This window comes from Herpailurus yagouaroundi, unplaced genomic scaffold (genome assembly GCF_014898765.1).
Source record: "Herpailurus yagouaroundi ecotype Mexico unplaced genomic scaffold, PumYag 196, whole genome shotgun sequence".
Classification (NCBI taxonomy): domain Eukaryota; kingdom Metazoa; phylum Chordata; class Mammalia; order Carnivora; family Felidae; genus Herpailurus; species Herpailurus yagouaroundi.
Genome location: NW_024412427.1, coordinates 16459946 through 16474195, shown reverse-complemented (window position 1 = coordinate 16474195; position 14250 = coordinate 16459946). Strand labels below are relative to the sequence as shown.

The following is a 14250-nucleotide window of genomic DNA, read 5'->3' as shown; positions in this document are numbered from 1 at the left end:
CTTGCCTTGTGTATGTGGACTTAATTTAGGTGTAATGTGCTTTCACCTTCATTGTTTTAAATCCCACCAGGTGATATTTAGGTAAGCATTGGCCAGGATGTACCCCTAGAATCATGCAGCACTGTTACAAGGGGAGCTGTGGCTCATTTTCTGGAGGGTCGTGTTCATTGTGCTCCTCCCTCTGATGATAAAATTTAATTCTACTCAAAGTCACAGCGAAGGTAGAAATACTGTCTCCCCCAGTATTCCTCTCGCTTACTTCTCATGCTAGAAATAATGACTTGTATTTGTTATTTGGATTCCTTCTTCTTTATTTGAACTAAGTTGCTTTGCCTTTTGTGCAAAGGAGGTTATCTTTCCACAGCCCGGAGCAAGGAGTAAGGAAACTGCAAAAAGAGAATTGAGCCGTCCTTTAATTTTGAGCTTCTGCACACAGCATGCTGTTTCAGGTTCCCAGATTGCTAGCCTGATGTCTTTGAACAGAGACACAGGCTTCCTCCGCCATCTGAAAAGAACATTCTTATGAAACCTTTCGCAGGCTGAAATGGCGTAAAATGAATATCCACTGCCTTCCGGAAGTTCATTTACAAGAGATCTACATTAGTGTGATACCAAAACATGTTTTCGTAAAAGTAAAAATTCTCTTTGGATTTCTTTTGGTTAGCAAATACAGGTGCTAATATAGGTCTTATGTAAAAGCAAAGTGGTGTGATAGGACCTTTCAGAAAGAGGGAGGCATACCTGTATCTTAAAATTTCCACTGGTTATAACAAATATTAGGAATATTAAGAGGAGGAGAAGTTACTCACAATCCCACCCCCTAGCATATTCACTGCTCTAGATTTCGTGTAGTCTTTTGTGGTCCTTGTTGGTGAACACACTTTTTTTTTTTTTTTTTTATGTGTATTTATTTTGAGAAAGAGAGAAAGCATGAGCAGGGGATGGGCAGAGAGAGAAGAGAGAGAATCCCAAGCAGGCTCCATGCTCGGTGTAGAGCCTGATGTGGGGCTCGATCTCATGACAATGAGATCATGACTTGAACTGATATCAGGGGTCAGATGCTTAACTGACTGAACCACCCAGGTGCCCCCACACTTTTGTTTTTGACCAAGTTCCCTCAGTCATAGATTCACAAGAAGACTGTCCACAAGAAGATTGCCATGGAAATTTAATAACTGATAGAGTCCAAATACAAAATTAAGAACTGTAACGAACATCTTTGTTTTCCCCTAAATCTCTGTGGTTTCATCCTCTACAATAAAAAAACACTAGTATAAGCTGTACTTTTTTCTCACAGACATTATTTTGAAGGGATTTTTGTTTGGATTGAGCAGACTTCTGTTGCTTGTATTTTTCAAGGATGGGCAGTACTTGGGGACACGGTTGCCCTCAACCCTTGACCTGATAACCTTGAGTGCCTCCCCGCAAAAAAACCCTGGTGAATTCAGTATAATAGAGGAAAGTTTAAATGAGGAACTTAAGACTTTCTTTAAATAATTGTCTAAAAAGTAGCAAATTCTTGAAATCTAGGTGTCTTCATTTGGATCTCATCAAGTGAATGCGTGTCTTATTTGTCATTAACTCTAGATATCAGCTGATGGTTATGAAGTAGAAAATCTCATCTCTGAAGACCTGACAAAGAGAAGTCATGGTTTTAGGACAGAGTATTTCATTAAGCCACCAGTCTACGTGATAGTTTCCTTTCCCTTCAGTGTGGAAATCTGTAGGATTAACATAGACCTCACAGCTGGGGGAGGCCAGAATGTCACCGGCCTGGAAATGTACACATCTGCCTTATCCAGCAGAGCATCTTGGAATGCCCCCGAGTGTCGGACCCCGGGCCCCGCCGAGCCGTCCATCCCAGACAAGGAGGCGTTCACCTTAGTAGGCAAAGTCTTATTGAAAAACCAGAGCCAAGTGGTGTTTAGTCACAGGGGCTTCAAGGCCAGGCCACCTTTTGGCCCAATGGACGCCACACTCCCCTCTCCTGCTGTTGTGGCACAGGAGCTCTGGAATAAAGGGGCTCTTTCCCTTAGCCACGTGGTCCATCTCAAGATCTGTATCACCCACGTGACAGGCAGCGGTATCCCTTGCATCAAGCGATTGGAAGTGTGGGGTCAGCCAGCTAAAACCTGCTCTCAGGAGGTGATAGACAGTGTCCTGCTGGTTGCCTCAGAGAGCCTCCCTCAGGACTTGACTCTGCAGGCCCCAGCCTTGCCCATGGAGAGTGACTGTGATCCCGGAAGCCTGTCTGAGGGCCTGCAGGCCCCCTCCAGCCTGCAGGAGCTAGCCGAGGTGATTCAGGATGTGCCTGAGGAGTTCCTGGATCCCATCACCCTGGAGATCATGCCTTGCCCCATGCTGCTGCCTTCAGGCAAGGTCATCGACCAGAGCACGCTGGAAAAGTGTAACCGCAGCGAAGCCGCCTGGGGCCGAGTGCCCAGTGACCCTTTCACGGGGGTAGCCTTTACTCCACACTCCCAGCCCCTGCCTCACCCCTCCCTGAAGGCCCGGATCGACCATTTCCTGCTCCAGCACTCCATTCCGGGCTGCCATCTGCTTGGGAGAGCACAGACTGCATTGGCAGTGACACCTTCTTCCATTGCTCTGCCCTCTCGGAAAAGGAAGATGGAGCAGACTGAACATGCCCCGGACAGTAGCCTTGGGGCAAACGCTTCCTGTTTTTCTACCACAAGCCTTCTGGTCTCACCCACTACCTCAGAGCACACCGCTAAGAAAATGAAAGCTGCCAGTGAACTTGGGCTGACACATATGGACTGCTCAACAGGTAATCCATGCCCTGCTTCCATGTCCGCTGCCCTCCCTGTGCTTCCCAGGTGACACGTGGCACTATTGCCCTGTGCTTTATGTTTTGCCGTCTTAAGTTATCCCAAAACTTACTGGCTTAAAGCACCACACATTCATTATCTCATAGCTTCTCTGGTCAGGAAGCCAGGATAGTTCGGCTGGGTCACCTGCTGCGGGGTCTTCTCCAGCTGCTGTCAAAGTGTTGGCTGGGGCTGCAGCTGCTTCATGGCTTGACTGGGGAAGCATTCACTTGTAAGCTCATTCCTGTGATTGTTACAGGATTCGGTTCCTGGCCGAACTATTGTTCCGAGGGCCTCTCTTCCCTGTTGGCTGGTCTTGGCTGGTGGCCAGCAGACTCAGTCTGTCCTCAGTTCCTTGCCACATGGGCCTCTCAAGGGCAGCACATAACACGGTAGCTGTGTAAGCACAAGATGGAAGTCATAGTCTTATATTACCTAATTGTGGAAGTGGCATCCCTTCATTTTTGCTTTATTCTGTTAGAAGAAAGTCACTAAGTCTGGCCCACACTCAAGGGGAAGGGGGTACCCTACAGCATGAGTCTCTGGAGGTGGGTCTCATTGGGAGCCATTTCAGACACTCTCCCACACCTTTGATTCCTATTTTATTCAGTCATGTTTTTAAATGTTTTTAATTCAGTGTTTTTATCTAAGATTGGTGGTTGAATTTTGTCTAATGCCTTTTCAATATCAGTGGAGATGGTACTATGATTTTTCATCCTTAGATCTTTTAGTGTGAAAAAATACATTAATAGGCTTCTTAATATTCATCCGTTATTACATTCCTGGAATAAACTTCATTTGGTCATGCTTCTTTTAATGTTCTGCTTGGTTCTGTTTGCTAGCGTTTTATTTTGGATAAATAATTTGAACTGTCATATACACATACCATCTCTGGTCATGTTTTGTTACCAAAGATTTGTGTGCTCCATAAGAAGAATTAAGACATTTTCCTGTACTCAACTTTAGAACAATGTAAGAGTATTAGAATAATTTCCTCTTTCCATATTTGGTAGAATTTGCCCGTGATTGTTAGTGCCTGGTGCTTTTGGAGATAACTCTTTGACACTTTCTTTTTCCTTATGAAAATAAATCTGTTTAGATTTTATCATTCTTGTAATATCCTCTCTTACTGTAAAAGCCCTATGCAAATAGTGCACTTAAAGGTTACATCTGTGTCTTCTCTGGTTTTGAGTATAGATTTTAGTCAACATGACCCCTGGAAACTCCTGGAAGCATCTGAAGTGCAGTGGGGTGAGACAAAGAAAGGTCCTTAGACCCTGATGTCTGTAAGGTCAGGTTTGTTGGTGATATAGGACCATGCTGACCTGTGCTTCAAGGCCCCAAGCAAGTCCTGCACACTGTAGACAAAATGTTCTACTCCCTACTTTGGGGCAGTTTTGTGAACCCTGATACCAGGCAGGTCTCTGGGTTCTTTCTTAGACAACTGTCTCACTCTCCCATTGCCTTCACCCTCAGCCTACTGCTTGGCTTTCTGTGAACCACACAGAGAAGGTCCCTTAGATAGTGGAGTGGGCAGAGTGAGGTCTTTGTCATTCTACTTGGTAATGACCACTTTGCTTTACTCAGCAGGAGAGAGAGGACGCAAATGCCGAGAGAGTGCAGGCCAGCAAACCCGCAGAGCGGGGAGGGTGGGGGCCCCAGAAGAGAGGAGATGAGGAAAAGCTGCTGGCGAGGGAATGGACAGGGAGCAGGGGCACAATGGTGGGCACCTCCTTGGCCTGCAAGGAGACCTTCTGAAAGTAGGGTGCAGTTCTGCAAATGAGCCACAAGGTGGCCCAGGCCTGCCCAGAAATCTTTCCAGGAGGAGGAAAGCTAGAGCTGGCCCAGAAACCCTGAAAGTGGTGTGGGATGGGTAGGAACGTCCCTAAGGCTTTGACTGCTGGTACTCCATCATCACAATCCACTAGCAGACGTCAGGGAGGAGTTTCTTTACATCTGCGTCCATTTGAAGTTAGAAGTACCGTTCTTGTGGTCCTCCAAGGACTTATTGCTTGGTGTTTTTTGCTGAACCTCTCTCTGGATATCGTGGTCTGTGCATCTCTTGTCAGGTCCCGTGTCCCACGAGCAGAAGCTGTCACAGAGCTTGGAAGTTGCCTTGACATCGACTCTTGGCTCCATGCCCTCCTTCACGGCTCGGCTGACCCGGGGACAGCTCCAACAGCTCGGCACAAGAGAGAGCAGTGCCTCCTGGAGGCCAGGCGCCGCCTCGGGTAACTGGGGCCCCATCCGTCTCGCCAGAGCCCGGGAGCAGAAGCCTGGGCCCTGCCTCTGGGGCTCCTGGGACTGCCATGCCCAACCTCCTTAGCGCCAGCAGCCAGCACCCGGGCCTCAGGGAGAACTCTGTCTCTTTCCTTTTCCAGGGGGAGCTGAGGGGCTCCTGTGAAGTTTAACTCTTCACAAGGAGAGCTTTCTCTAGTTAACTCTTGGTAATTCTGTGGACTTTTAGGGCTTGGCAACTCTGCAGTGTTTTTGGTAAGATCTAATATTAATTGTTCTGTCCTGGACTTTTGTTTCCCCTCCTTTGGTTAGTTTTCAGATCCAGTCTGTCTCCTATCTGACAGCTGGGCAGTTTATTTTAAGGAAGTGTGGAGAGAAGCTTGGGGGTTGTCTCCTTCGTCCCTTCCTGTTAACAGTTTCACTGGTGTTTAGAATAGAGCTGTAGCAGCTTTTGACTGAGGCAGTTTTTGCCCACAGTGAACCTGGGACCACATTAGATGATAGAATCAGTTAGGATACAGGTGAGAGAACATGCTGGAATGTAGGCAATTTTTACAAGATGAAGCCTGAAGGAGCCCGTGATAAGGTGTATGCTCAATTCTTGTTGCCCATCCAGAGCCAGCCCATTCTTACCTCCTCTTCTTCTCATCCACACCTCCCTGTTTCTCTTGTTTCCATCCTGACCATCACCAGAACCTTCTCGTCCAGGTGACCGGTGGTTTCCACGGCTCCAGATGCAGTGGCTGCTCTCCCTTCCCCTCCCAGCAGTGTCTGATGCGGCTTGCCAGCCCCTCCTTCCTGAAACCCCTTCTCTCTCGGCCTTTCGGATCCTGCGCTCTTTTTCTCCCTCTTTTCACTGTCCCTTTGCAATTTCCACTTCGGACTCCTCTTCCAGACTCTGGTCCTGCAAACTCTTCTCTGCCCTGCCATCCCAGAGAGAACCCACTGGCCAGTGACTGCCCATGCTCCCCCCTGTGGCTCCTTCCTCTCCTTGGAACTCAGACCCTGACCTCCCTGACAGCTGCCTGGCACCTCCACGTGGGAAACCCCTGGATAGATGTTGAGTGAAGTTCTAACTCAGAACTGCAGACACGCCCCATCACCCCATTGCTAGTAAAGAGCAGCATCTTCTCTTGGGTCAGGCCTGTAACGTGGAGATTGTCCTTGGTGTCCTTCAGCCTTCCTGACGTCCATTCATCCTCAAGTCCTGTACGTACTCTTCCAAAGGGGATCTCCGAGCACTCTGCTGCCACCCTGTCCCCTGTGCTGTCCCCTCCCCAGCCCCTCCCTGTCTCTTTCAGCAGCCCTGCTGCTCCCGCACAGCCACTCTCACCTGTAATGTCCACCAGCGCATGGCACTTCACTTCTTAGACTCCTCCCAGGGCATCCCACTGATCCTGGAACAAAGTCTAAGCCCCTGCCGCTGGTGAAGTCCTGCGCACCCCAGCCTGCCCCCTTTGTAGCCTCACCTGAAGCCAGTCTCCGCCATCACAGCTCTGTGTCCTGTCTTTCTTTAATGGACCAGCCATTCCTTTTTTTTTTTTTTTTTTTTTTTTTGCTTTGGTTTGGTTTTGGACCAACCATTCTTTGTACTTGCTGTCCCTCTCATTCTGCATGGTCGGCCTCTTTTTTTCCCCTAAGAGACCACCCTTGCCCTCTCCAGAGGGGTGTGGAGTGGGGACAAAGCAGCCTCCTTAGGCTAGGGCCACAAGAGAAGGAAGCGCAGCAGGTGCAGCTTGGGGAGGCAGTGGCAGGACGTGGCCACTGCGGCCCTCATTCAGGGAGGCCCTGCGGGAAGCAGGGAAAGAGGGAGCCTGCCGCACAGGAAGGGGATTGACAGGTCAGGAGGGGCTGCCAGGCTGAAGAGAAGAAGCAGGTGCCAGGCTCAGTGGGTAACTCAGACCTCAGGCCTGCCCACGTGGTGCCCTCCCTCCTCCTTGGACCTGCCCAGCCCTGCTACACCTGCTCACTGTCTGCTGTCTCCTTTCTTGAGTCGTCTTGCCTTTCTTGTAGTTTATGTTATCAGGATGAGCTTGTGCCTCACTCTGACCGTAGCAGCCTGTTCCAGGGGGAAGCAAATCCTGCTCAGAGACTGGGAGGGAGGGCTCAGTGCGGTCTGCTTGCCTTCAGAAGCCAGCTTTTCTTGGGCACTCACTGGAGCACCAAGATTTGATGATTGAGGGGAGGTCTCCCAGGTGTCCTGGCTCCCCAACACCCTCTCCTCCCAGAGCAGCCAGAAGTGGCCCCAGGAGGGATAAAGCCATGCCGCTGAAGGGGTGGAGGGTGGGGAAGCTTCTTGTCCCACTTCAGGCTCATGCCCTGCCATCAGGACGGAGCCTGGACCAGGGGACAGCTTTCGCCTCACCTTGGCCTATTTTCCTCCCTGATCTACCAGAGCAGCCTGGGAGCATCCCGGGGCCCGAGTGTGCCTCCTGCAAAAGAGCGTTTTCTCCCTACTTCAAAAAGGAGCCTGTGTACCAGCTCCCCTGTGGCCACCTCCTATGCCGGCCCTGCCTGGGTGAGAAGCAGCGCTCCCTGCCCATGACGTGCACAGCCTGCCAGAGGCCATTTGCCAGCCAGGACGTGCTGCGTGTCCACTTCTGAGTGACCGGCCCCAACCTGAGAAGACCTGTCGATGGGAGGAGCTGAGGGAGTGTGTGTGTGGGGTTGGGCGGCACGATCCCCTGAAGTCAGGCCAAATCCCAAGCACAGAGGGGCCCTTTCCTCCCCAGGGGCTTTCCCTTTGCCTCCTTCCAGAGTGTAGCACCCGGTCCAGAGCACAGGGGAGGGGCGCTCCACTCCTGCTCAAGTGGCAATAGGGTAACAAAGCCATAGTTTGGGCTGGGAGGGATAGGGGATGTATCCCTGCCCTCCTGTGCCTCCCTGCCACCCCCCTGCCAGAGCCCAGGGCCTGTTAGAGCCAGCCCCACCCTGCCAAGGGCCCCCTGAGTTGTCTGCACACACACCCCAGCCCTGCAGGATGGACCCGAGTGGAGCATGAGAGACCATGGCTTGAGAGCTCAAGGACAGCCTCCGCCCGTGGGGTCACCTAGAGTGTTCCGTGGCTGGAGTCTGCGGTGAGTGACTCAGCCCCCGACTGGCAGACGACTCTGAGCCTTAATAAAGCGATGGTTGACGTCTGTCCTCTGTGGACTTCCTCCTGACAGAGTGCCTGTCAGTGTCGTCATACTCCTGTCCCCACCGGCACCCACACAAAGTGGGACCATCATAGGGCAGCCTCGAGCAGTCAGTGCAACCCCGTCTGGCTGCAATTCAGGTCAATGGCCTGAAGGGGCGAGAAGTCATGTTTTCGATGCTTGGCATGTGTGAGGGTTTGCACGTGGGTGTGCACGCAGGGTGGGTTGGGCACCCTCCCTTGGGCCGGTGTGGCACACGCTTCCCTCATCTTGGCAGAGCCTGTGCACTGCCCTCTGAGAACAGAGCTTTTCTGCACAGGGCCCATTCTGGGAAAAGTGCTTGTTTATAGGCTGCATTGTTTTCATTCAAAATTCAGTTCTGTGGCGTCCCAGAGGGAACGTATGTATTCCTACAACTGTTTACTGTGTGGAAGAGGTTCTACTCCCTGGAAGGACTGCAGTGAGAAAATGCACCAGGCTGTTCCCCGTGCCCTGGAGGATGTCAGGAGGGAGTTCACCTTGAGTCCTCAGGGCCATAAGCTGCCCAGAAATCCCAGCCACCTGCTCCCCTCCCCTCCCACAGGCCTGCAGCTCATGCTCCAGGGGGACCCCAGGGAGTGACCCCGGGAAGATGGGAGCTGATTAAAAACTCAGATTCTTGAGTCCCGGGAATTTAGAGATCTGGGGGTGGGGTTAGAGATTCCGGGGGTATTTGTGCTCCTCAAAGGAAATTCCTTCCCTTGACACAGCCTCACCTGAGACTTCAGAGTCTGCACTGCTGGCCTTTCCTCTGAGCTGCTCTTTGGCTTCAAATGGCCTGGCCTTACCCTCCTTGCTTGTGTTCTAAGAAAAGCCCCAGCATTCGGAGCAAAAGCACTGCTGGGGGTGGGGGGATGGCTGCCCTCAGCCTGTGGTGGCCTCAGGGGAGCAGCCAACCTGAAGCAGGTTCACTACTCAGGAGCCCTTCTCTCTGGGGGGCGTCCTGTGAGCCCCACCCCAGGGAGCCAGAGGAAGCCCCTTCCCGGGTGGGGTCTACATAAGGCACATCCAGATGGGGGCAGAGTTTTCTCCCTCTAGCGGAGGGGCCTGGTGATCTGCATTTGAAAAGAGCTTCTGCGCCCCAGGAGGCTCTGGTAGGAAACCAGCCATGGGAGCTGCTGGGGTGGACAGTTCCTGTCCTGTGACCAGGTGGAGCCACACCCACATCCTTGGAGATGCATTCATTTTTATCTTACTTGTTTTTTTAAGCTCTACACCCAACACGGGGCTTGAAGTCACGACCCCACGATCCAGAGTCACATGCTCTATCGGCTGAACCAGCCAGGTGCCCCTTTATCTTACTCTAAAGCGCCCCCCAAAAGGACATTTGTCTTTCACCAGCCTTGCCAGAAACGGCACTAGGCACGGCCAGCTGGGCAGTTCCTCGCCCCTAGAAAACGGGAATAACATCTCACCTGCCGCCAACCAGGCTCAGAGGGCAGTTTATTTCTCAGCAGAGCCAGGGGCCAGGCACAAAGCAGCTAACCAGTAAACACGGAGTTGACTCGGACTCTAGTCAGCTAGATGCAGGTCTAGATGCAGGACCGCAAAGCCTTGATGAGGCCCGCTGCCCCCTCGCAGACCGCAGGTTCTGTGGGGCGCCCGTCTTCCCCTTTCCTGTATCATTTACTCGACGCCAAGCCCGTTTGTGGTGCGCAGCCCTGGGCCCCTGGGCCCCTGGGCCCCAAATATTCATCTCCAAGGGGCAGTGCGGCCTTGCGTCCTGGCTGTCCTCCCTGTGGGGCTGAGGCCCCAGCCCTTGGCCACTCTGCGCCCTTGAACAGGGACTGGGCCAGCTCGCTCCTGCTGTGGCCCGCCAGCCCCAGGGGCAACGGGAGGGAGGGCCACTTAGAAGAAGTAGAAGAACCAGATAGCCAGGAAGAAGAGGAGCAGCTGCTCGGTGCTCACAGAGTATTCCATCTCCTGGAAGCCTGGCCGCAGGACCCTGCAGCACCTGGGCGCCCGGGCGGAGCAGGCTGCCCTAGCCCCCCGCCGCACTGCTGCTCCCCGCGCGTCTCCAGCTCGAGACCACCCGGCCGCGTGGAGCTTTTCCATCCCCCAGGAAACCAGTCCTCTGCCACGGGGGTTGCTGTAAGTAGGTCTGCAGACAAAGCGACCTGTCCCTGGAGGAAGCCGCCGCCCTCCCGGCTTCCAGGCCGTTGCTAGCCTCCTGCCGGCGGGCTTGTAATACTGGGCCAGCTGCCATTGTGAGGGCTGTGGGCGGGGCAGGGCGCCTCAGGGCTGTCCCCTCCCTCGGAGGTGGCCCCTCCGCCCTCTTCCAGTCCCCTCAAGTCCCTTTGCAGCCTGCTCCAGCAGAGTCTTTCCTTCCAGATCTAGGCTGGAAGGGACTGGCTGGGCTGGGGATCAGCCAAAGATGCTCTGTCCAGCCATAGGTGGCAGAGGCCATACCCCAGGCTCCACCCCACAGTGATGCACTCCCTCTCTTATAAAGAAGTGCCATGGCCCAGAGGGGTGACAAGATCTCCAGAGTGGCACAGGAGGAAGTGAGGAAGAAGGGACAAGAGGCACCCTTCCCTCCACCAAAGGTTTGTGCTGGCAGTGAGGCGATGCTGCATGTGACCACACAAACACTTTGGTTTGGTTTTTTTTTTTTTCTCTTACAATATCTTACAGGAGAGGAAGAAAGTATGTATATATGCTGTGTGGTTCTGTTGACTGCGGTTTCCCTTAACATTCTTTCCTGGACATTTGCCTTTGTCATTAGACACTGTTCTTATTACCAAAATCATTTGGAAAAACAAGCCAGAGTGGGGGGCGGGGGGGGGGGGGGACAGGAAAATGCTGAAAATGAAGAATGGTTTGGGTTGAGTGGGGAGAGCTGACCCTTGTATACATAGACCAACGAAACAGAACTGAAAATCCAGAAGCAGGTCCAAGTGCCTGTGGAAACTCGGGGCACCATAATGGGGGCATCACCAACCAAGAGGGAAAAATGGACCTTCACCAAGTGGAGCTGGAGCTCCTGGAAGAAGGAAACCATCCAAGAACTAGAAGAAAATGGAAAATGAGGGGATTACTGTGAACCCGGGAATGAGGAAAACCCTCCTCATTCAAAATCCAGATATAGCACGGGAGAAGAGTGATAGATTTGACTACGTTGAAATTAAAAACAAAAAAACTTGTACATCGGGGGAAAAGCCACCATTAGCAAAGTAAAAATATAAATTACAAGCTGGGAAAATATATTGGGACTTGTATTATGCAAATGGTTAATACATAGTTTCTAAAAATAAAAACCCGATCGGGGCACCTGGGTGGCTCAGTCGGCTAAGCGTCCAACCTCAGCTCAGGTCATCGTCTCATGGTTCGTGGGTTGGAGCCCCGGGTCGGGCTCTCTGCTGACAGCTTGCAGCCTAGAGCCTGCTTCGGATTCTGTGTCTCCCTCTCTCTGCCCCTCCCCTGCTTGTGCTTTATCTCTCAAAAATAAATAAACGTTAAAAACATTTTTTTAATAAAAATAAAATCCAGATTCATAAAGAAATGCAAATAGCCTTTTAAACATATCAAAAGATGCTCAACCTTGCTCATAATGTGATAAAATAAAAACAATCCTGAAACACCGTGTCTTGCTTAGCACATGGGCACCCATCTCACAGTCTGGCTACAACGTGCCGTGGGTGCTCTGTTCTCACAGGTGCTATCACGTGCTGCTGGTGGGAATGAGAGGCATACAAACTGCCAAGGGCAAGGTGAGAGGGCTACATGTGTGTGGACCCTCTGACCCAGCCATCCCACTCCCAGGATTCTAGCCCCAAAGATACTCTCGCAAAACTAGGAAGAGAACACTTGTCGCCCCACCAGAAGCAGCCAGCCAAGGCCCTTGCAGCACCTGAGAAGCCATATTGCCCCCCAGTGGAGGGGCCAGCTGCATCCAGAAGAAGTGCCCAGGAACAAGTGGTTTACACACACATGATCATACGTTTATTACCAAGGAGGTTGTGGAGACTCTGAAGGCCACCACCCATGTGAGTTTCAAAAAAAAAAAAAAAAACTTGGCATCCAGAAGTTTTTTTTTGGCGGGGGGGCGCCTGGGTGGCTCACTCGGATAAGCTGACAGCTGCTGACAGCTCGGAGCCTGGAGCTTGCTTCAGATTATGTGTCTCCCTCTCTCTGCATTGTGCTGGGTGCTTTGTGTGTATTACCTCATTTAATCCTTGCGGCTTTTTTTTTTTTTTTAGATTTATTTATTTTTTGAGAGCAAGCGATCAAGCAGGGGCAGAGAGAGAGAGGGACAGATGGTTGGAAGTGGGCTTTGCACTGACAGCAGCAAGCCTGATGCGGGGCTTGAATCCACAAACCATGGGATCGTGACCTGAACCAAAGTCAGACCCTCACATACTGAGCTACCCAGGTGCTCTCCCCGCTTTTTTTTAAAGTAAGTTCTCTGGCCAACATGGGGCTTGAACTCACAACCCTGAGATCTAGAGTCACATGATCTACGGACTGAGCTAGGCAGGCCCTCCCAGTCTTTTACTCCTGAAGGAGGAAACTGAGGCTCGGGTCCATGAAGAGCTCGGCTGACTTGAAGGCCACTCCTTACCCCTGAGACGCCCTACTGGTGGCAGAGGCTGCCAAAGAGCAGACTCAAGTTCCCTCCATAAGAGTGGCCTGGATGTCACAGGAGGGCCTCTAAGGATCCCTCTATTGAGCTGGGACCTCAGGCAGGGCAGAGGCACTGCTAGCACTGATCTGGTGCAACTCCTCTACCTGCTCGGGCCCAAGTCCACCATGCAAACCAGAACCAGAGGCATAAAAAATAGTCTAATTTTGGAATAACAACTCATGACCAAGCTATAGCACAGCTTTTGAAAATTAAAAAATATTACACCTCTAGGCACAAAAATAAAAGCTGTTCCCCCAACAAAGACTCAGCACAGTTAACTTCATGTAAGTGGAGAAATCTAGCTCAAGTGTGAATGGAAAAGGACCCATCATGTGCAGCCACTGAAGGAGGACGACATGGGAAGGAACAGGTGCCAAGTGGCCCCGGAATGGCCTTTGGCAGTCTGCAGTCATGCTCACGGTGGTGGGGACTGGCATCCCACCGAGCTGTGGTTGCCACACTGCAGATGGCAACCCCAGTTGTGTGATATGTGTGGCTGGGGGAGATCCTGTTTGAAAGAGGAACGGGATGAGTGGGAAACAGTAACCAGATGAGCCCTGTGTGGTCCCGTGGGGTTATGGAGGCATGAGGGATGGACAGACTAGGGGACTGTCCCAGGAAGGTGCCAGGGCTAGGGAAGCAGAGGCAGGAGTAGGGAGGAGGACGGGCAGTCTGATACCCTCTAAGCCAGTAGAGAGAACTGGGTTTGAAAACAGAGGGAATAGGGGTGTGTGGCCAGCTTAGTTGGTGGAGCATTCGACTTGATCTCGAGATTGTGGGTTCGAGCCCCAGGTTGGGTGTAGAGATTACTTAAAAATAAAATCTTAAAAGAAGGGGTAGAGAATCACGGGAAAGGCAGAGACACAGGCTGGCCTCCCCATGGTTCCTGATACCCACCCTCCCCTTGGGTCCAGGGCCCAGACATCAACTGTGACTCAGCTGATGAAATGCAACCCCATGGCTCATTAATTAGGGAGCCTGCAATTAGCCTGTCTCAGGAACCAGGATCCTCCAGAGAGAACCCCTCTGTCCTGCCTTCCTCTCCCTCCCACCCAAAAGATGAGATCAGGCTTGGGGGGGAATCTGGCCCCTGGGAACAAGGAGGGGCCGGGGAGCATGAACACCAGGGGAAATGAGATGCCAGGGCACGCGTTTATGCATGAGATGGCCTTGCAAATTGACCCTTGGTAATGAGACGACGGAAATGACAGTAGGCACCCCCACCCTGAAAGTTTCTGGGGGCAGGCTGGGTGCGGCTGGCTAGACCTGCCCCAACTTGGTCTGCATAATGCTTGCAAGTCTGACCACCACAGCTCAGTCTTAGAGCCATCCAGTTCGGGGCCAAAGAAACAGATTCAGCAACCTAAATGCCATTTCACACCGG

The 14250-nt window shown here is 52.0% G+C and overlaps 1 protein-coding gene across 5 annotated transcripts in view; it reads left to right on the top strand.

Moving 5' to 3' along the window:
• The window catches only part of UBOX5 (U-box domain containing 5), a 37732-nt gene extending 29523 nt beyond the window's left edge, over window positions 1-8209 (top strand). For 3 of the 5 annotated variants that reach the window (XM_040447534.1, XM_040447536.1, XM_040447535.1), the window contains exons 3-5: window positions 1588-2788; window positions 4898-5059; window positions 7462-8208. In XM_040447534.1, the coding sequence (XP_040303468.1) occupies window positions 1588-2788; window positions 4898-5059; window positions 7462-7670 (1572 nt within the window). In that variant the 3' untranslated portion in view covers window positions 7671-8208. Of the gene's footprint in view, window positions 1-1587; window positions 2789-4897; window positions 5060-7461 lie in introns of all 5 variants that reach the window. The other 2 variants (XM_040447537.1, XM_040447538.1) reach the window with 2 other exon arrangements.
• The last annotated feature ends 6041 nt before the right edge of the window (window positions 8210-14250 follow it).